The sequence below is a fragment of the Monodon monoceros genome, unplaced genomic scaffold (assembly GCF_005190385.1).
Source record: "Monodon monoceros isolate NGI ecotype Baffin Bay Population unplaced genomic scaffold, NGI_Narwhal_1 Super_Scaffold_20, whole genome shotgun sequence".
NCBI lineage: Eukaryota > Metazoa > Chordata > Mammalia > Artiodactyla > Monodontidae > Monodon > Monodon monoceros.
This window is the reverse complement of record NW_021703777.1, coordinates 54622951-54646955: the sequence shown is the minus strand read 5'-3', so window position 1 is coordinate 54646955 and position 24005 is coordinate 54622951. Positions and strand designations below refer to the sequence as shown.

Genomic DNA, 24005 nt, shown 5'->3' with positions numbered 1-24005 from the left:
GGCATGAAGAGATTATTTATGCATTCAGTTTGAAAAGGAAAGATGGAAACTAAGACTGAGATTTCTAGCACTCCAGGCTTTTGAAGTAAGAAGACATATATACCTCAAAAATTACTGAGAAGGAATTTCTCATTAAATAGGAGGAAAATAAACAGAACATGTCAAAAGATGTGTAAGGGAAATGTTCTGTTCTTAAAAATAAACACTAGGTGAGTCTGGCAAGTGTGTCCTGAAGAATATGTACAAAGATGTCCTTTTTAGCCCTGTTTGTAATAGCGAAACATTGTAAAAAATCTTGTGTTCATAAATGAGATATGGATAACTATATTTTGTTTTATTTATTTTTTAAATAAATTTTTTAAAATTTTTTAATTTATTCTGTACAGTATACTGTACAGGAAGAAAAATGAGTACATTAGAGCCATATGTACCAACACGGATGTATCTCACAAGTATAATGCTATTAGTGTTGCTGTTGTTGTTTTTATTTATATTATAGTTTATGTTAATCTATCTGTGATTTATCTTATCTCCAGTCATGTACAGGTTTCATTTTATTCTCTATTATTGAAAGAAAGAGTAAGATGTTAATTTATGACTATCATTAGATGATTTTCAAAATCCAAGGCATAGTTTTACAATTATAGGTATTTTAACGTAAGATAAAAATATAAAATTGTTATATATTAATTTTGATAAATACAACATGAATATAATAGGCTATCACTTCCCTGATTAGGTTTTGATATATGGCTTCAAAAGAGATCATCTAGGTGGACCTGAGTTAATAACAAATTCTTTAAATCTGCATGAAGGAGTCAGAAAGAGGGATACAGAGCTTCAATATATTGATACTAGTTTTACAGACTAGGGTTCTGGCCTCCTTAATCAGTAGAAATTGATCAGAGGCCAGACAAGAAATTCAGGTGAGGTTTTATTGGGACTCCTGCTACAGCAAGGGGAAGAGAGAACAAACAAAAGATTTCCTTGCTTGCCCACTCCCTGAGGTAGGGGAGTGCTTGTTCCTTATATGGGGTGAGGGTAGGGGTGTGTCCAGAGATAGGGCCAGAGGGGTGGCTTAGGTGTTTTGCCCACCTCTTAGGTGGTGTTGTGTGCAGGGGGCATGCACAGCACCCTGCTCTTGCTCCCGACCCCCGCGGAATATGTGGGCCCAGGAGACCATGCCTAATGGAAGCCCATCCATTTATATGATACTTTGACCATTTAAGGCCACTGAATTTTCTGCCTGAATTAACTCAAGTAATACATCTTTTGGGGGCATTTTCTCCCAAGAATGGGCCAGACACTAAGGTGTATACTTCTAACCTTACGGGTTTGTCAAGGCTGTTTTATAATGGGTATGGATGGTTGGAGACAGGGATGGGAAGAGAGGGACCAACTCTACCCATGCTTCAACTTTCTATTGAACAAATCTAATGGTTCTAAGAATTAGAAATTCAACACTGTACTTCCAGGACATTATGAAGTATATTAATCGCAGTAATAAGAGAGAGCACATTTTAGTTACCAGTTTATATGACAGATTTATTGCAATAATGACTGCAATTATTCACCATTACCATAACAACACCATTTGCAATATGACTTTTAGTTCCTTCTATTAAGAGTTGGTGTCTATTTTCCCACCCCTTGAATATAAGCTAGCCTAGTGTCTTGCTTTGACAAATAGAATGTGGGACAAGGGATCATATCCCAGTTCTAAGCCTGAATCTCATGAATTCTTGAGTGCTTGTGCTCATTTATTTGCACCTCTGATGCCACCATGATAACAAGCACAGAATATTCTGATGAAGCATAGAGCAGAGAGGAATGACTGTAGTCGTGGCCATCTTAAAAAGGTCAGTCTTCAACAATCCGCCAGTTGACTGTAGCTATTTGAGTGAGATTAGCCAAGCAAAGCCAAGTCCAGCCCAGCTCAGCAGAAACACTGAGCTAAATAAACCTTTGCTATTTTTCACATAAAAATCAATTGCTTACTCTTTTATTTGTGTTTTTGCAGTCTTTTGTGTCAGGAAACTGTAAAGGACTCTAAATTCACATGGCGTCATTACTTATAGTGCAATCATTCTGTCAAATGTATTCTGGCAGCAACTATAATGTAAATATTCATGCCTTGCTTTGTTTTGGTGTTAAGTCTTTTTCCTTAATATTAATAGTTACAACTATGTTCAATGAAGCATCTACCACGTACAAATCATGATAGCATTTTATAAACATAATCCTATTTAATACTTACAAACCTTCCCACCCCCCGCCCCCACACACACAAAAAAACATGTTAGGTTCTTTATTAGCTCTACTTTATAAAAGAAGACTCTAAAGATAAGTAGAAGAGTCAGGTTTAAAATTCTGCATTACTGCAAATAACCTCTTCTTGGCACCATGTCCTGCTTGTATTACTAAATGCATTGATTTGTTTTTTAAAATATGCCATCATATTCCTATCAAAGAACACTTGGAGGGTTATACTTTATTCACATCACACCCTGGAACACTCAACCAGGTATATAAATGAGGGGAAAGTAAAAAGTCACATTCACCAGAAAGGGTGAAGTAACAGAAATCCCCCAGTCCCATATAGTGTCCTTCAAATTGAAGTTACATTTGACATTGACACCTGTGGCATTCTCAGTTTTCTTTATATAAGAGTCAAGTTCAGAAAACAAAACCACTATTTCATTTTATGTTATTTCAGTATCCTTGTGTTGAAAGGTATTTATGTGCCTGGCACATACTATGCCCTGCAGAGGCAAAAATAAACAAGACAATGATTCTCTTTTAAACTCTAGCCAGATGGGAATTTGTCTTGAACAATTGAGTTTGGAAAAGTGTAAGACCTTAAGAAAGTGTGACTTTTAAGAATGATGTGGATTCCTATGTTTTCAACATAGATGTCTCACAGAAAGATGGAATATTTAAGATAACAATGAAAACAGAATATCTTAGAGAAATCCAAGAAAATGATCATTTGTCCTTAAGTGAATGTGATATCTAAGAAATGATACCCTGAATATTAGGAAAAGCAAAAACTGCAGAAAAATAAAATTCAGTTCACAATTGAATGGAAAAAGTTAGATATTGAAATTCCTTAATAGATGCCTCTTGTAGACTTACTATCATGGACCTGAACTGAGTAGCCCCCCCAAATTTACATTCTACCCACAGCTTTTATTTAACAAGTCCAAATTTAAGGTCAAGTTGATGCAATGTCAAAAACAATGATTCTAAACAGGATTCGCTTTAGTGTGTATATTTATAAATTTTCTGAATGGAGAATAGGGTTTGAAATTTTGAAATACTTGAGGGTTATTAATGGATACAATACTTTTCCCTATAATTCATTCATTCTGTTCCTCCTTACCTCCCTTATTCTGTTTTTAAATAGAAAAAAAAAAGGAAACAGAGCTAAGCTGTATCCCTGAGAATATATCAGGAAGCAGTAGATTGCAGGAATATAGCAGTAAAAACTTTTGATACAGATGTTAGTTCAGATCCTGTCTCCAATACACATTGACAGTGAATGTGTGAAATTTATTTCTGTGAGACTAAAATTCCTTGCCTATAAAAGGGGAACACTACCTTTTTGGGAGGATCAAATGAGATAATATATTTAAAGTATTTATTACAATACCTGCCATTTAGTAAGTGATAAATAAATATTATCTATTGAGACAGCAAATGGACTCTAAATTAAACAAATAGATTCGTGAAATTGGTTCTTACCACGTTCTAGCTGCAGGCCCACTCGAGAAGGGTACCACTTTGGACCTATTCAATGAAAAATAACATTTAATTGTAAGCACAGGTGTAAACACATTTTATTTATTTATTTATTTTTTAAATAAATACATTTATTTATTTATTTACTTATGGCTTCATTGGGTCTTCATTACTTCTTAGGGGCTTTCTCTAGCTGTGGTGAGAGCGGGCTACTCTTCGTTGAGGTGTGCGGGCTTCTAATTGCATTGGCTTCTCTTGCAGAGCACAGGCTCTAGGCGTGCAGTTTTCAGTAGTTGTGGTACATGGGCTCAGTAGTTGTGGCTTGCAGGCTCTAGAGAGCAGGCTCAGTAGTTGTAGCGCACGGGCTCTGCGGCATGTGGGATCTTCCCACACCAGGGCTTGAACTGTGCCCCCCTGCATTGGCAGGTGGATTCTTAACCACTGTGCTACCAGGAAGCCCTAAACACATTTTAAAAGCAATAGTTTCCATTGGAAGACAGATTAGATCTCAGGAAGTGAATAAAAATTATCATTCAGTGCCAGAAATGGAGATAGTGGTTATCCTTTGCAGGGTGCTGAGAAGCACTGTGGATAATTCTGGAAGAAAGCATGATGGGAGCTTTAGGAGTGGTGTTTTTCTGCTTTTTCATCTGAGGACTTTTTAAGTAGTTGCATTCAATTTGTGGACATGTTCTAAAATAAGTGACCTATGACTTGTGTGCTTTTTGAAAATTATTCTTAAAAAAATAATCTTAAACATCTTCATTTAAAACTGGAGAACTCTGACTTCATTTAAGATTTATTTAACATTAGCATGTGAAAGTGAGTTATTTTCTCTATCAGGAGTAAGACATTCTATCAGAATAATATATACCATCGACTTAAAGTATTATGGGCATATTAATTATAGCAGAATCGTCACTTTAGTATCTTCTACTTATACTACTATTAGTAATACATAGATTACTAAAAATTCTATCTGGTTAGGAAAATCAAAATACCTTTATTACACACTGCCATAAAAAAAAGGTTGGTTCACAATTACCAGAATATAATTATTTTCTCTTAAAATGAATTCTATGTTACTATTTTAAAGTCTCTATTGAAAATTTAATACTTAACTTTGAAGTACAATTTTAAGCACATTCAGTTAATAAAAAATAAATTAAAAGAAGAAATCATCAAAAGAATATTCCACAGTTGTTATTTCATTCTCAAAACATTACTTTCTAAAGTGTCAGAGTAATTAATGATAACATGGCATAACTAGACTATTGGGATCAATTCTTTCTAAATTTACTGCAAAAAGACAACTATACATGCAAGTTCTCATGGACAAAAAATTCATAAGTCAAAACTTGTAATCACAAGTTAAAAGCTATTTAGGATTATATCTAAACAAAATTTAGTAATAGCGAGGCAAATGAGGAAGACACAGACATTTAACTCTGACATTTGATTTTTTTTAATTAGAAAATATGCAGGTAAAGAGACTTTATTTTTGTTTTGTATTTACGAATAATTGTTATTATTTATATAGCCATTTGTTGTTCTGAAATGCATGTTAACATTATCTGTTGAAAAGCATTTATAAATAGCTACCTTTATTATTCATACTGAAAATCTGCTGCCAAAGAAGCATGATGGAAACAAATGCAAAGAGATGTCTACAGTTTTAATTGTTTCCAATTATGGATATTGAAGAAAAGACAAAACTTATGACATTCCATTTATATTTGACAAATAGTCATTGAGCACTTATGATTAGTGTGCATAAGCTGTCAAGTTCTGTCCATTTTAACAATATTCATGTAAAACATCATTTTTAATAGCACTTTATGATGCCTTTAATGGTGGAAATGCCAATTCAAAACTTAGTCTATCATTCTAGGCAAATAGATATGTCTATGAACTAGATGAATCAATACTGGCTGAATCCACAATGATCAGTCAGAGGAGTCAGAAGCTCTAAACACCTTCAGGGAAAACCATGTCCTTCCAACTCACTCAACAAGGATAAACTATAAATCTACTTATGAAATAAACCCTGCACTTAATGGTTGTGATCTTTGAATACTGTGTCCTAGTGAAAGAGAATTAATACCTGCCTAATTAAAGCTATAGATTAGTTTCAGTCATCTTTTCAAAGAGCAAAACATACATTTTCTGAAATGCTCTGTGATAGTTGGGGTGAGATGGAATAGGCTGGAAGAACAGCAGAGAAAAAGACAGTTTATAAAGGATAAAGGACCCATGTTGTACAAGGTTTTTTTCATATATGAATGGTCTAGAATATTATTTATAATGCTGAGTACATTTGAACTTGGACAACTGGCTCAGCTGAATTATGACTATGTAGTAGATCTAATGCATCTGCCAGTATCTTAAATTACTTAAGGTATTGTACTTGACTTGTGTAACTCCTGTCATATTCTAGGCATGACTTCGCGTTCTATCCTTGATGAATGGAAGTGTTCATATCACTATGTAGTAACATCCTAAATAAGTAATGTATGCATGTAATTCAAATATATTTATTTTAATAAGATAGGGTTTTCTAAACTGCTGGTTGTGACCCATTAGTAAGTTGAAAAATAGAATTAATGTTATTCTCAGCATTATATAAAGGAGTAGAATAGAATAGAATAAAGCAGAAATGGATTGTCATGGCACTGGATGTCATATATTAGGATAAACTCTGGATAGACAGGTTCAGTATTGTTTCTTGAACTTTTGTTTCAATAACTTAAATTGTAGAGATACATTTGTGTTTTTGTAAGATTAATGTTCATTCTTTATTCTGAATCATATGGATCTAATATATATATATTGTATTTTATTATAAAATAAAATATATTTCCTAAAGCTCTGTATTATAGAGCTTTTTTATAAAAATTGGCATCAGTGATTGAATTAAATCCTGTAAGATAAATAAAACAGATTTAAAGGTTTGAACATTTTCTTTCTTCAAAAAGATTTGTTTTAAAATTTTGAAACACAAAGGAAGAGGGCAATAATATAATTATATTGGATATAAATCATCTAAAATATGTTATAAGCTACATACACTCAAGTATATATGCCAGATGCCTGTCCTTACTTTCTTTTAACCTAAGAACATGTTGACTGCCATCATTTTATTATGATTGGAATTCCTCTTATAGAATATTGATCAACAGTATAAATTTTAACTGAAATGCACCATTCATATTTCCAGGTATTCAATTTTAGAAATGACAAAAGTCAGCAATAGAGAAATATTTTATTCTTGACTCACTGATGGCATGTGTTCTATCTTTGTGTATATGAAAATATACAGCCAATTAGTAGCTACAACCTACAGACTAAAGCATGCATAGATTAAATTATTTAGTGTGGTACAGTTTATAAGGTATTAAAATTATTCTTGATAGTTCTTGATTACACATGGTATTGAATACTTAAATGAAACATATGTGTCATATTAATACTGAAAGAGGAGAAATTTAGAAGAAAAAGTACTGTAGGAACTTTTCAGAAATAATTAGTATCCTTCATGACCTAGAACTTGACTCCCTTACATAAGACTCTAGGTAAAACTTGCCCCCTAACCTCTACCATTTTCTTGATCACCAGTCCTACTAGGAAGGAGAAATTCTGAGAACAGTTAAGGATTAATTAAAGAAACCACTTAATTAACATGGTGGAATATTCATAGCGGACCACAGAGACGTTTGGGGAAAGAAAGCAGTGATTTATTTTTGTTGTTTACATCTTGGGTGCTTTGTGGCTGGTGCGGTGAGATGGGATGAAGAGTAAAGAGAAATAGAATGCAGTTCTTAAGAATATGCTATGCAGAGCTGGCTGTGTTCAAGAGTTTAGCAGAAGTAAGATAAAACAATGTTGTACAAGTTTCTATGCGGCTCAGTTCAGTGCCTCAAAATTCCATAACTGCATGTAGGAGAAAACAAGTGAATTTGTCTGGGTTGTTCATTGTGACCTACCACTAGATACAAGTGTTGCAGTCAGAGTTAATCTGGGGGATGACAGTTCCAGAGAGGAAGAAGCAAAGAAGGCCCATATTTTCTAAATAATTGGTATATACAGGATATTAGGAAATACATTTGAAATGTTCAGAAAACTAAATATGTGACATGTCAACAAAACCTTTAGGTAATAAAGCCTCAAAAATGTAGCATCATAAATTTAAAGTGTATTAATTGTTATTTTCAATAACCCACTTGAAAAGTGAACTACAGATAATTAATGTGTTTATATGTAATATAAATATGTTATATATTATATATATTTACTTTTTTCAAATACAAGTACATATAAAAGCACTATGTGTATATATATATAAAACAATGCAGATTCATTTTAAGGTTAAAAATATAAAAAATGGAAAAAATAGTTATATGAATAGATGAATAACAAGACATTAATACAAAGGAACCATTTAGAATTCTATCTGGAATAATAAAGTCTGGCATAATGTGAATATGTACTAAAAGTTAATATAATGCAAAATCTCTTAATGACATTCCCTATATGAAAATTAATAAAGGAAGGATATCATCAATAGTTGATGAAGAGGTTTTGATGGTAAATTTCTGAGCATAGAACACTGCATTTCACCTTCAGTAGACTTTTTTCTTACCCCAGAAAATGACAGTAATACTATAAATGCTAAAATAAACATAATTAGAAGGCCATTAAAATCGTATAGGAAAGAAACATTTTTTAAAAAAATCTCTAAAACTTATGAAATCAACTTGATTTAATCTAAAATGATTTCCTGAAATGAACTAAAATAACTGCAAGTGTAATTGAAAAACAATTGTGAACCTGTAGCTGCTAAGTGCATTTCAAATGGCATCCAATTTCAGGATAACCTTGTAAGGCAAGCAAATAAAACCAGAGTGTAATGAGAAATAAATTAAAGGAACTATAAGCACGAGGTAAAATAAACAAATTAATTTTCCAGAAAAGGGATGGTAGTAGTCTCCTGTGCTTAAATTCTATGACACCAGATCTGAGTTTTGAACATACATCTATACACAACACTTTGAAGAAAAGATAACAGGCAAGAGGCCATTTGTTGAAAACATCAAGCATGATGACGGGTCTTGAAATGCTGCTTTTCATGAGGTGATTCTGAAACATTGTATATATTTTATCTAAAGAAAAAGATTTAGGGGAAAATGAAAGTAATTTTTAAATACTGAAAAATTATTAAGCAGGATAAAGACAAGGACTATTAAAAACACCTTTAGGGTTAACTGGAAGAAAGAGTATTTGTGCAAGGTAAGAATTTCATTGAAAGTGGTTAACCACTGGCTTCCTCTCATAGATATGTGTAATGTGAATATTTAAAAGATAATGTAGCATAAATTCCTCTATTTTGTGGGGAGGTGGACTGAAAAACTTTTAAGATACATATCACTTCTCAAAAAAGCATTTTTTAATAATTCCGTATTATTAAAAAATGAATACCTGAAACTTTGTATCAGGTTTTGTCAATCATCCTAATAATATATATTTTTAATCCTTGCTTAAGATAATTAAATTAAGAAAAATAATTGGCATAATAAGCATAAACTACATAACATGCATAATGCTTGTATGTATAATAAGCAGACATAAAATTTTTCATCATAGAATATTCATACTGTAAAATTCTTCAAAATATATCTACTATTAATCATAACAATGAAAAAGATAAGGCCAAGTATGATGAAATTATTTGCCTAAATTAAATCAATGATTTAATGGTTAAGTCTGGTCTAGCACCCAAGACTCTCAATTCCCAATTTACTAAACTTTCTAATATACCATGTTTTATTTTTTTCTGATTCTTTTAAATCAGTAAATAGCATGTCAAAGTGTAGTAAAAGGAAAACAATAAGTGAAGGAAAGGAAAATGAATATATGTAGCCACTCTTATTCCTCAATGCCTTGATTGTTCTAAGCTTTAACTGGGACTTTTATTTTATTTATTTATTTCTTATTGACATATAGTTGATGTACAATATTATATACAAATGTACAATATAGTGATTTGCAATTTTTAAAGGTTGTACTCTATTGATAGTTATTATAAAATATTGGCTATATTCCCTGTGTTGTACAATAAATCCTTGTAGCTTATTTTATATATAATAGTTTGTACCTCTTAATCCTCTACCGCTATGTTGATCCTCTCTCTCCCTTTCTGTCTCCCCACTGGTAACCACTAGTTTGTTCTCCATATCTGTGAGTCTGCTTCCTTTTAGTTATATTCACTAGTTTGTTGTATGTTTTTAGATTCCACAGATAAGTGATATCATACAGTACTTTTCTTTCTCTGTTTGGCTTATTTCACTTAGCATAATACCCTCCAATTCCATCCATGTTGCTGCATATGGCAAAATTTCATTCGTTTCTATGGCTGAGTATTAGTCCATTGCATATATCTATATCACATCTTCTTTATCCATTCATTTGTTGATGGACACTTAGGTTGCTTGCATATCTTGGCAACTGTAAATAATGCTGCTATAAATATTGAAGTAAATTCTTGTTTCCTCTTATCTTTTTTTCTGTTATGCATATTAATATCTTTGAAATTGAAACATTTCAGTAGCAAATTTAAAGGACAAAAAAATCATGTCAGTTATAAATGGTTTAAATGGCATATCACTGTTTGTATTGCATAATCTGTGGAGTCTCTCTGGATGGAAACTTATTGCAAGTTTGCCAAATATATGATCATTTATCTGTGTCTTTTTTTTTTTTTTTTTTTTTTTGCGGTACGCAGGCCTCTCACTGTTGTGGCCTCTCCTGCTGCGGAGCACAGGCTCTGAATATGCAGGCTCAGCGGCCATGGCTCACGGGCCCAGCCGCTCCGTGGCATGTGGGATCTTCCCGGACCAGGGCACAAACCCACATCCCCTGCATCGGCAGGTGGACTCTCAACCACTGTGCCACCAGGGAAGCCCTATCTGTGTCTTCTTGTTAATGCAGGAATTGAAATGCACTGCAATGTTATAAATTATATTTAATACATACTAAGTGCCCACTTATACACTATAAGAATCTATATGGCATGATTACCATTCTTCAGTATTTTATAAATTAAAAAGAACAACTGATGACTCAGAATGATGCACATAAGATATTTTACAATGTCATTTTTAAGAGACATTGGAATTCAGAGAAGGCTGAAGTGACTGAGTACTGGAAAAGCATGGGAGTATTTCATGGGCAGAGACTTTATTAACACATAATATATAACTAATTAGAAGAAAATAGGAAAGGTCAGATGAGAAATATATGTGGAAAATTAAAAAGATACATTGAATCATTTACCTTCCAATATGTGTGTGTATCTTCAATACATGCACTGAAGTAAATGTAACTTTGTAGAAAGTATGTTATTTCCCTAAAAATAACAAATTAAAATAGCAGATAACAAAGCTGATGGATTCCATTTAGGGATGATTAGTTTTGTGACTTTCCATAGTCAATGATTGCATTTGGTTGGAAACTATATTTCCATGATCATGATTCAGTGTATTCACACTGATAATAAATAAACCTTCCAAGGTATGTTTATGATATGAATAGTCAAATTAATATACTCAATCATCAGTACTTTTTAAAATAAACATTTGAAATGCAACATATAATACAATAAATGATCAAAGACCAAGATTAAGTCCAGAGAGCATCAGATATGTAAAGTGTCTCATAAACTTAATCACCTAAATTTATTAAAAAACGAGTAAAGATGTAAAATAAGGAATCAAAAACATGAGAAAAGAATATAGCACTATAAACATTTAGAGTTTTATTTGATGAAATACCAAATAAAATTTATAGAAAACAAACAGTTAATTTTATAGTAATAAAAATGTAATGGAATGATGGAATAGTCAATACTACGAGGCAGAAGAGAGAATTTGTCAATTGGAAGATGAACCAGAAGAAATTACTCAAAAAGTAGAAAATTAAAAGGAATAAGAAAATATAAAAAACATTAAAAGAAATAGAAAATTGAATGATAAACCATACATCCTTAAGCATATACAAAGAATTCCATTAACTGCAATAGTAAACTATATGTTCTACCCAATTCTTCCTATTGAGGACAACTAAGAAAGTATGGCAAAATATTTTATCAAAATCTCCATAGAGTTAATAACAAAAATGAAGTATTATGAAGCTAATATCTGGGAGAAAGGGAATTCCAGAAAGCTGAGCCCAGCAACTGAAGCCACATTCCTCCCAGGATATCTGCTTATTTTGAAAGAGACAGCTGAGCAAGGCTTTCCACAGACTCACAAGCCTGAGAAAACAGAAAAGCAGATTTTATTCTCAATCAAGAAGGAAAAGTCCTAGTAAAAGCCCACTTTTTCAACCGGTATCACAAAATAAGGACAAATCAGAAACACAAGTTCTCACAAAGAATGAAGCTGAATTTTGAATCATCTTAATACTTGTTTGGATTCAAGGGATCTGTAAGTTCCAAAGTCCAGCCCTACTGCCTGAAGAAGCAAAAGTAAATCTCTGGAGACATACAATTTTATCCAGAGTCTTTAATTACCTCACATTTTTTGATATTTTCAAATTTCATGAAGGGCAATTAGACTGAGAACAGATTTCAAAATGATGGCAACAAGAGATATTGTCCAAATAGCTTCCAAATGGAGTATTTTTTTAAAGGAAATATAAAATAGTAACGTTATTAGTTAGACTCACAAATCTTACCATTAATAGACCCTTGTTGTCTGTTAGTAGATGAACATCCAAAGGATCAACTTTGAGAAAAAGAAATTGATTCTAGGACTGAGATGAGATAAACTAAACAATATTGAGCAAAGAAACTAGCACATAAGTAGATGTTTTATATAAGATAGCAGAATATCTATATAATTTGAATATATAAATTAATAATGATAAATAAGTAATAATTTACATTCATATACAAAAACAAAATACTGGACAGCAATAATGTACAAAGTGGAAAGTATTCTTTGGATTTAAGCATTCTGAATACCTTATAAAATTTAAGAAGGATGTAAAAAGTAGTAGTTAATCTCAGATTTTGATAAAAGGTTTTTAAAATTTTTTGAGCAGTTTTATTAGTAAAATTTTATACATCTGGGAATCCAAACTTTTTCTTAATAATGGCAAACTATTTTCCTTATTCTGGCATCCAGAGATGTACACAACTTTCTCCTTTCCTGTCCAGCAAAAGCCCTGCTCCAATGGGAAGTTCTCATGTGTACAAAACAAAATTAAGGGACAGGAAATATTGACCAGGCCATGGAATGCTAAATAGGAAACACGGTAGCATTACAGAATGTCCTGTGTACGTTGAATTATCACTTTAGCTACATTGTTTTAGTAGTACTTTTATACTCTTTCCAAACAGTAAAAACCTAAAAGCCTGAACAAATGGGCAAACACATGAATTCTGTTTCTTTTCTCATTGGAAATAAACACCAAGTATCATACAAAACCCTTCCTTGATGTACTAAAACACTTTCTGGTGATTTAATATTGTTGAATCAGTTGTTTTATTTGTGAGAAATGATTCCTTCCTTATAGTACTTCACTAGAAATAAATGAACCATTTTATTCCCTGTACACCATAAATGCCACCTACGCAATTAAGTGAAAATGCTAAAATGGAATCAAGGAAACCAGTAAAATTATGTGTATTAGTGTTTATGTATCTGAAAAATAAGAGGACAATTTCCTATCTTATACCCAATAACAACAAGTTTTAACACTCAAACCAGCATCAACCAATGTGTATAAATTTTGCTGACCTTGAAAAGAAAATGCATCTGCTAGAGAGTTTGCTATTACAAAGTTCTCAAGTAAGAAAGACAAAGTGTTATAATGCTGTATAATCAGCAACCACAAAGCAAGCCTTCTGTAGGAAAACAGACATGGTTCTAAAAATATTTAAAAGCTGCATAAACAAATGTTCAGAATTATAAAATAAAGAGTATGAAAGCAAGAGACATAAAGTAACAAGCCAATTTCACAGTAAAATACAGGGCACAAAGCAAGAAAATGTGGGACAGGAAGAAGAGCATACAGAGCACAACTGAACTATTTCTTTGTCTTCCCTGGTTTAAGTTTATAACCAGTTTGTTCACGTAATTACCCACCATACTTCTAAGGAACCACCAGGATTGATCATCATGCCTATACTCCCATTTACTTTAGATATCATTTAGTTGTTCAAGTGTCTCAGAGCATCCAACATCAGAGTGACACTTCTCCCAATTTGGCTTTGTACAACAACTAATCAGACCTAACTGTCCACCTCTCCATGTTTTCTCAGAATCCTCCAGTGTACTTCAGGGCATTTATAGTCTGTCATCAGCAACAACTTTTAAATCAACAACTTCCACTCAAAAAATCCCTCAATCTTCTTACTTTGATATAAAACTTTTCTGCATCTTCTTCAACTGGTATTTATTCTTTATGCCAAACCCAATTGTGTGCCTAAAAGTATATTAGGAATCCTCCTTGCTATTAAATCCAAAACATTTTTCCCCATTCTCCTCAGGTAATGCCTATCAACAGACTTTACTACCTAGCATTATTTCTTCTTGTTGACATCTATGATCCACAGGTATTTCCATCTAAGTCACTGAGGACTTAACTCAGAGCAACCTCTCTACCACTATTCATTTACCATTGTACCATTGTAGGTGATTTTAACATCACTTAAATTCCCTGTCCTTTAGTGCCTTGATCTACTCATCCAAATATTCTCTGTCTACTCTCTCACTCTTTCCCAGAGTCTCATGCTCACCAATAAATGCATTGCCTCCAAAACACATATTTCCAACATCCTACTTCCTCATCATCACTACCATTCCTTCCTATTTAATTAAGTTAGTATTTCTAGCTCAGATAATTTTTGCTTCTCCAAGGACTTCCCAAAAATTATCTTACTATTTTCACTATGATAAGTTTTTTATTTCTCCCACATTTAAATTTTTCTCTAGGCTCAATTCCAGTATCCATAATTGTAATCACACCTAATCAATGATCTTAACTACTTCGCTACTTAGAAAATGCTAAACCTTGTTGTATTCAACTATTCCATTCTCTGTGTCTGAATCTGAGTTTTTGAATGGTTTTCCTCTGATGCTATCACTTCCCTGGTTTCCCTTATACTATCAGAATGAGCAGACCCCAGTACTACTTCCCAGTTACTTTTTCCCATTACATTGCTTTTTGATCTTTCTATCTGAAATGATTTTATGTAGCTATTAAGATGCTTAGTATACATTCCTCCTTACTGTTGTGCAACATCATGAGGATAGGTAGTTATAGTCATTTGTATTACCACTATATAGAGAGATTAGAAGATTACCTGGCACAGAGGAATGTGTGAATTTATAAGATTTGAATAAACACATGGCCTCTTACTGAAGAATAATTGGCAGAAGATATGCACCATAGTTTTAATAAAATGTAATATCAGTTATTTATAATAAATCCTTTTCCCTGTATAATGAATCAGTGTCTTGTTACTAGTTAATTGAAAAGTCTGTGGACATTGACTGGGTTTAAATCCTGAGACTATAATCTACTAGTTGTCTTATTTATCTTGAGCAAGTTACCTTTCTGAATCCTATTTTTCTCGTATGTTAAGCAAAATTTTTTGAAAACAAATAGAGGAGGGGTAACAAAGTTATCTAACTCCTAGGGATGTTTTGAGACTTAAACGAGATAATGCATGCAAATAATCAAAAACTCTCAACAACTAATTGAAAGATGTGATGTGTGTAAGAAAGATTTGTGACTCCTGAAATTAACAAAGATAAGGGGGAAATAGATTGTAATCATTTCCAAGACAGAGTGCATGGGCAAATTGAGCCAGGTAAGAAATAAATACTGTGATACAGTGTCTATTTGCCTACATCTTCTTCATGTGTTCGTGTTATTTACGTTGCAGTAAGTTACTGTTTCTCAGTGGTGCAAAGTGATCATGCTCATAGAAAATGTGTATGAACAATTATAAATTTCACACTATGCTAATATAATTATCCTATTTATCAATCATATAATAACTCACTAGAGTTACAGAAACTAATAGAGCAAATAAATTATAGAGTATGAATAATGTCACAGTCAAAACACAGTTGCTCTTCAACAGGGACAAAACCAAGGAAACATTCCTCACCCCACACCTCAAATTATACATTAAATAGCTTTTTCTTTGCCGCCACCAAGATGAACATACACACATACACGCAGAGTATGAGGACATTATGAGAATCTTCTGTGCTATAAGAAGCTTGAACCTGATGCTAGAGGTAGTTAGGTAGTAAGGACAAGATACTAGAGCAGGTCAATATATGAGAAAATGTATCCAACAGGAGTCTATGCAGGTATCTAGATTAAAAATTACAAAGACTTAAACTGTGGTTATGAGAATTACGGTGATTTGCAGATTTCAAATATACCAGTGGTATCAAATTGGTACTTTTTTCAGTAGTAGTCATTTATTTATTAATCAGAGGCCTCTTTCAGAAAATCGCATTGTAATTTCTGAACACAATCTAAGAATTTTAATAAATATACTTGTAATATGGCTTTATGTACACACGCCTGCACAGCCAGACCTATATACAAACAAACACAAATAGTTGCTCTTATAATTGAGATATTTCACCTTTTTTGGGATTAGGAAAGTTTACATTAATTTGTCATTCCCCAAACCCAATAGCTTCAAATGTAAACAAAATGCTTAGGATATATATGACTTCTCATTATCAAACTACTACAATTACTGAGAAATCCAAACACAGTTTTCAGCTAAGGCAGATAAACAGTTCATAAGGTGAAAATCTTCCATGTCAATAAACCCTAGAACTTTTTAAATGACATTTTTATATCACAAGATGATTTAATATGAAGTACATTTTATTATATATTGTCCCAAAGATTACTTCTTTTCAGTTTTCACCAATTGTTAGGACTTGGAAAAAACCTTGAATGTTTCCAGATTGAGTCTATTCCCCCAGGTGTGTGTGTCAAAATTCTAATGAATTGCTCTTAGGTGTCGGCAATATGTACAAGATATTGAGATGCCAGATTGGCTGTTTAATATACAGTTGAAAGTTCTAAGAAGGAGACAGTTTTGATTTCATTTATTCATTAGTGATATTTTCTAAGCCACGGGAATTGTTGAGAACATAACATAAGAGAAAGAAATGTAGAATAAAAAGGGGAAATTGTTGAAAATAGAATTTGAGAAGTAATGAATATTTAAGAGGCCAAAAAATGATGAGCGGTCCTCAAAGGAGTCTGGGAACAAGAAGTTAGAGATGACAAAAGTCATATATAATGTCTTAAAATCAAATGGGCAGAGAGTTAAAATCAACAAACAAACGAAGACAATCAAAGAGAAGAATGGTGTATTAAGTCAAATGCAACTGAGAGTTCAAGTTACACATGACCAAAAATGATCCACCGCCTCAGCAAAACAGAAACTGCCAGTGACCTTAGACAGGTCTTTGGCATGCTGACAAAGAAAACTATTTTGAAGTGACTGCTAAGTGGTGGACAGAAGAAGGAGTGATGATATTGCTAGAAGTGGTTTGTAAGTTGAGATATTCTTTTTTATTTATTATTTTTAAAGTTTTATTTATTTATTTTATATAGCAGGTTCTTATTAGTTATCTATTTTATACAGATATTCTTTTTTTTAACATCTTTATTGGAATATAATTGCTTTACAATGGTGTGTTAGTTTCTGCTTTATAACAAAATGAATCAGTTATACATATACATATGTTCCCATATCTCTTCCTTCTTGCATCTCCCTCCCTCCCACCCTCCCTATCCTACCCCTCTAGTGTGGGACAAAGCACTGAGCTGATCTCCCTGTGCTATGCAGCTGCTTCCCACTAGCTATCTATTTTACGTTTGGTAGTGTATATATGTCCATGCCACTCTCTCACTTTGTCACACCTTACCCTTCCCCCTCCCCATATCCTCAAGTCCATTCTCTAGTAGGTCTGTGTCTTTATTCCCATCTTGCCCCAGGTTCTTCATGACCTTTTTTTTTTTTTCTCTTAGATTCCATATATACGTGTTAGCATATGGTATTTTTTTTTCTCTTTCTGACTTACTTCACTCTGTATGACAGACTCTAGGTCCATCCACCTCACTACAAATAACTCAATTTCGTTTCTTTTTATGGCTGAGTAATATTCCATTGTATATATGTGCCACATCTTCTTTATCCATTCATGTTGATGGACACTTAGGTTGCTTCCATGTCCTGGCTATTGTAAATAGAGCTGCAATGAACATTTTGGTACATGACTCTTTTTGAATTATGGTTTTCTCAGGGTATATGCCCAGTAGTGGAATTGCTGGGTCATATGGTAGTTCTATTTGTAGTTTTTTAAGGAACCTCCATACTGTTCTCCATAGTGGCTGTATCAATTTACATTCCCACCAGCAGTGCAAGAGTGTTCCCTTTTCTCCATACCCTCTCCAGCATTTATTGTTTCTAGATTTTTTTGATGATGGCCATTCTGACTTGTGTGAGATGATATCTCATTGTAGTTTTGATTTGGATTTCTCTAATGATTAGTGATGTTGAGCATTCTTTCATGTGTTTGTTGGCAATCTGTATATCTTCTTTGGAGAAATGTCTATTTAGGTTTTCTGCCCATTTTTGGATTGGGTTGTTTGTTTTTTTGTTATTGAGCTGCATGAGCTGCTTGTAAATTTTGGAGATTAATCCTTTGTCAGTTGATTTATCAGATACTCTTGATAAAAGAATAACGAGGAAGCATTTGAAGATATAAGGAGAATGAGAGTAAAGGAATAAATCTCATTTATTTAAAGGATATGGAGAGAGGATTGCACAGTGGAGCTGAGAATTTGATATGGATCAACCAGAAAGAGAGCAGTTTAGGTAAAGTACAAAAAAAAAAAAAAATCAATGTTAAGCTAGATGATAAATCCAAAGACAGGTGGTGTTCTAGAGACTGTGTATCTCCCCGAGTTCCAGAAACTGGAAGTCCTGAAGCAAAAGAGCAAGATGTTTAGAATAATAGATGGTCAAAAGATTTGTTCAGAGTTTCAAATATTGAAATTAACTTCTAACTAATGACAAATCTCATGGTATTGATAAGGGGGTAAGTAGCTAAAGCAGAGTGGAAGTGAAAATAGCAGAAAATCAAGGAGTTCTGGGACTAGCATAATGGATGGTCATTATTTTAGATGTAATTTTCAATGAAATGCCAGAACTTCGAATGAAGGTGAAAATTTTGTCAGATTCTAGAGCCATCAAAGAAAATAGAGAACGGTTATGTAGGTAAGTACAAAATAAAGAGGAATGAAAGGTAGTAAACTAGAATAACATGGATCTTACAGAAGGTGAAGTTTTATGTGAAAGAAAATTTAATGACTTAAATTTTAAAAGTTAACTAGATGAATGATGTACTGTGGATTATGACAAAATATAGGAATTTTACTTGATGAACATACAGTCAACCTCAAATTATACTATAGATATGTCTATCTAAAATATTCTTTTTAGATTAAATCATTTTACTTTTGACTCTCCTACATTATTTTGGTACAGCTCAGAAATGACCAAGATAGGCTTTTAGACTCAAGTGATACTGTAATAGGGAATTAAGATATTCTCTTGTTAAGAACATATAGATATAACAAGTAGTAACGTGTTAATCATAATATATTTGTATTATATATACATTATTTGGGGCTTCTGAAAATCTTTTGTCTATACTAAATAAGTTAGCCAGGAAAGATTGCTTTATTCATACAAATGCATTTCATAATTTTCTGAAAAGACTTTAGAACATCTCTATACTTTCCCAGCTTTATGGTGGAAAAGGTAAATATTTTAACAATATGCTCAATTGATGATACACCTTGCCCTAACATCTAATCCTACACACACACACACACCCTAAATTCTGTATATTAAAATGCACAGAATACTTATATAATACCGTATAATGCTACCCTATAATCATTTAGATGGTACTATGAATAAAAGCTGTTTCAGTGTGGCTTTATTTGACAGTTTATTCTAACTCATTTCAAGAGAGAACTAGTACTCATTAAAATATATGGTGAGGGCTTCCCTGGTGGTGCAGTGGTTGGGAATCCGCCTGCCAATGCAGGGGACATTGGTTCGAGCCCTGGTCCAGGAAGATCCCACATGCCGCAGAGCAACTGAGCCCATGCACCACAACTGCTGAGCCAGTGCTCTGGAGCCCACAAGCTACAACTGATGAGCCTGCTTCCTGCAGCTACTGAAGCCCGTGCTCCTAGAGCCTGTGCTTCGCAACAGGAGAAGCCACTGCAATGAGAGGCCCCTGCACCGCAGCAAAGAGTGGCCCCTGCTCGCCACAACTAGAGAAAGCCTGTGTGCAGCAATGAAGACCCAATGCAGCCAAAAATAAATTAAATAAATAAATTTATTTTAAAAAATAAAATAAACTATATGGTGAAAAGATAAGAGTGCTATTCAGGGTGATATTTGGTAACTATTAAAAATTAAATATTACTGATTTATATAAATATTGGGATTATAATTTTGTAAAGCATTATGCCCCTGAAAATGTTTAGAATTCAAATTTATAGAACCCTAAAAATAAATGAAAGGGATGTCAAGAAGTTATCTTCTGAGAATTATGAATGAAAGAACAGAGAAATCATGATACAAAATAAATGGCCATGGGAACATTTTTAAAGTAGAATTAATTCTCTAAGATTTAAATTTCTAAGATTTAGATATTTGAAAAGGAAAATATATAAAATATCTATATGAGAGAAAATAGCTCTATAAATTTATATATAATATATGAGTAGAAGCTAAAATTTTAAAAATGACAAAGACAATTGAAATGGTGAGAATCCTATATCCATTTCTTATACCAAGATATATTCCAGATACCAAAAATATTTTATGTAAAAAACTAAACCATAACTTACAAGTGTAAAAATAAAACATCAGTAACATTTTTAATGTTTGGAGGATGAAAAAATCTAAGATACACAAAACAGAAAATATGAAATATGTAATTGGCAAATTTAGATTTATAAGATTTATTTTTTTCCAGAAGAAAATAAAAAACAGTGACTGTGGCCTGTACACCAACTAATAAAGACATATATTATTAAGGCAATAAAAATATCTGAATAAACAAAAATGTGGGTAAAGACCTTGAATGGGCAATATCCAGAAAAAATACATATAAATCACAAACAAGAGTATGAAAAACTTCTCTAGTGATCCAATACATGGAATCTAATACTAAATGAAATTGTTTTTCCAATCCTTAATTACTAAAAATTGATATCTGTGAATATCCAGAGTTATAGAGAAAAGGGAAAAAAGACATTCTGAAGTATTGTTTTGAGTCTGTAAATTAGGAGGGTAAATTTTGCAATAATGTATTACATCAATAATGAATACATCAATGCATAGTACATGGTAAATGTTCAATAAATATTTTTCAACATTCAACAAATATTGATGAATAAACAAATATAATATTGCTTTATTATGGAAACAGTTAGGTATGTATCCAGAGAATGTGTATTGCTCATCCAAGCAAAAGTATATCTCCAGTAATATTGTTTTTTTTCTTTTGCGGTACGCGGGCCTCTCACTGTTGTGGCCTCTCCTGTTGCGGAGCACAGGCTCCAGACGCAGGCTCAGCAGCCTTGGCTCACGAGCCCAGCTGCTCCGTGGCATGTGGGATCTTCCCGGACCGGGGCACGAACCCGTGTCCCCTGCATTGGCAGGCGGACTCTCAACCACTGTGCCACCAGGGAAGCCCACGGGAAGTTTTTTTTAAGTCTCTTGAAATCTTAAAAAAAGATCCACATAGTTTTAGGCAGAATGTCACCTGGACTTGTATAATTCTTTATTTTTCATCTCAGTTTTCAAAGCAAGGTTTAATTCTTCTGTGAGACCTTTGTGAGAAGATGAGAATGACTAGAGTGTGGTGTATAGAGACATGAGTATGAAAATCACTGAAGCTCTCCAGGAGAGACTTCAAGATACAAACAAGAATGATAATTACAAGTGTTAATGAATAAATAAATGGAGATAAAGAAAGACTAGTGGAGGATTTGCAGCTGAGGGCTTTTTACCATTTTGGTACATGAAATAAAAAGAGGAGAAATAGGCCAAAGTATATATTTGTATGTGTATGCATATATATAATTTATAATTTTATCTCTTTTTCATGAAAACCATTGCTCTTTCCCTTTTGCCTTAACAGCTAATATTATGACTGTAGTTTCCTCCCCTTTCTACCTCTTCACCAGTCTGATTGTTATGGTGTCACCAAGGTAATCTAAAATATGACTCATAACAAAGCAGAACTGAAAAATTATGAGCCTTAGAAGAGCATAAGATAGTCATTTTATAGGACAAGAAAAATCACAGTAAAGAAAGTTCTAAAACAGAGCTAAGAAAAATGTTACACTAACACAAGTCAGAGGAATAGGAGGAAGACAAGAAATCAAGTTTAGTCAGAACACCTAAGAGAAGAAAGGATAGAGATAAACGACATGTAGAGAGAATTTTCCCCTCAGGAAACCTAGTCTTCTGATAAGAGTTATATATATATATATATATTTTTTTTTTCTTTTCTTTACAAGATTAACAATTCCTATTATACCTCCAGGGCCTAAAAATAAACATCATCCAAAACATCTTAATCAAAAATGATTTGGTGTCAAAAAGTAAAGAAGTAACTGTAAAAACCTTACTGTTACAAAACTGTAGTTATAAAACAACTGTAGATATAAAACTACATATATAATATGTATTTTTATGTTAAAATAATTTATGAATTTGAATAAAGTATTCAATATTGGTCAATCTTAAAATATGCTAAAAACATGAAATATTAAGGCAATCAACACACAATTTTTTTTACCATTATATATACAGTCACATATTGTTAGATTTAGCAATATTTTTTAATTTCCTTTCACCATTTGGCAAATGCATTAAGCATAATGTCCAATTTAATTCACTTCTAGATATTTCTCTGCAATGTGATACAGAAAAACATGTTTTTGTGTTTCTGTACTTTGTAAAACCTGAAGACCAATACGTCCTTGAAATACACTATAATAAATACAAGATCTTCTGAATACTATTTTTCTTTAAGTGATGGGTATACTTTTAAAGTAAAGGTAATTTTGAAAAAGTAGAAAAAGTTACAATTTATTTAAAACTGATAAAGTTTAGAACTGTGCTTCAAAAAGTGAATAAAATAATAGGGGTCAAGAAATCCTTAAGTCTTGATACAGGTATTAAAACTAACCATATAATCATCATATTTTCAACTGTCCAGTTCTGAAACTGGATGTTACTAGGATTTTTCACAAGCTATTACACCTCACTTTCCTAATTACTAGAAAAGGCTCTAGACCACATAAATGTAGATCTGGTTCTAAAATTTTAAGTCACCGTATAATTATGTCTATATGTAGATACAAACTAACATAAAAATAGTCATAATATCACACATCAAGGTGACTGCACGTTCTTTCTAAACATACATTAGCTTTTGATTAACTTCCTTGTTTCCAGACAGTGATAGAAATAATATATTCTTACGTTGTCATTATTAACTTAAATGAAATAATTTTGTTGTATCTTTCTGCTTTATAGCAAAAAAGTCTTTTTAAAATGTCTTCGCACTTATTACTACAATCTAAACTTTCTGAAACTTTACTAGATAAAATTACTAAGTCTTTTAAAGGATGGAAATTCAATTGCTAGCTTAACAAAACAAATGCATTTAGAATGTAAATAAACTGGAAATACTTGAAATAACCAGGGTAACATCTTTCACATATGTACTAAGGTAGAAATTATGAGTTTTCAATAATTTAGAAAATATTGGCATAAATATACAGAGAATTTAATTACCAAGCTCAAAGTTAGAGAATTAATCCACAACAAATCTCTACACTTCACTTGTTTCATTCTTTTTTCTCTACTATAATGCATTTCTGGTTCTCTTCTGCATATCCAAATCCTACATGTCTTTATGGCAAAATATCAAAACTCACCTGCCTCAAGAATTTTAAACTGGCTAAGCATATTTCAAATAATTCTATTTCATCCTGTATCTGCTTTATGTTCCTATTAAAAATTCTAAATAGAGCTTTCCCCAAATATTTATAAATTTTATATACATTGACTACTTGGGTTTTATTTTTATATTATATATATATATATATAT

General features: G+C 32.5%; 1 protein-coding gene across 1 annotated transcript in view; it reads right to left on the bottom strand.

The window, feature by feature from the left end:
* Nucleotides 1–24005, bottom strand: part of TECRL (trans-2,3-enoyl-CoA reductase like) — a 92241-nt gene that overhangs the window by 40898 nt on the left and 27338 nt on the right. Inside the window, exon 3 of the mRNA XM_029235657.1 lies at nt 3745–3789. Within this exon, the coding sequence (XP_029091490.1) occupies nt 3745–3789 (45 nt within the window). The remainder of the gene's footprint in view (nt 1–3744; nt 3790–24005) is intronic.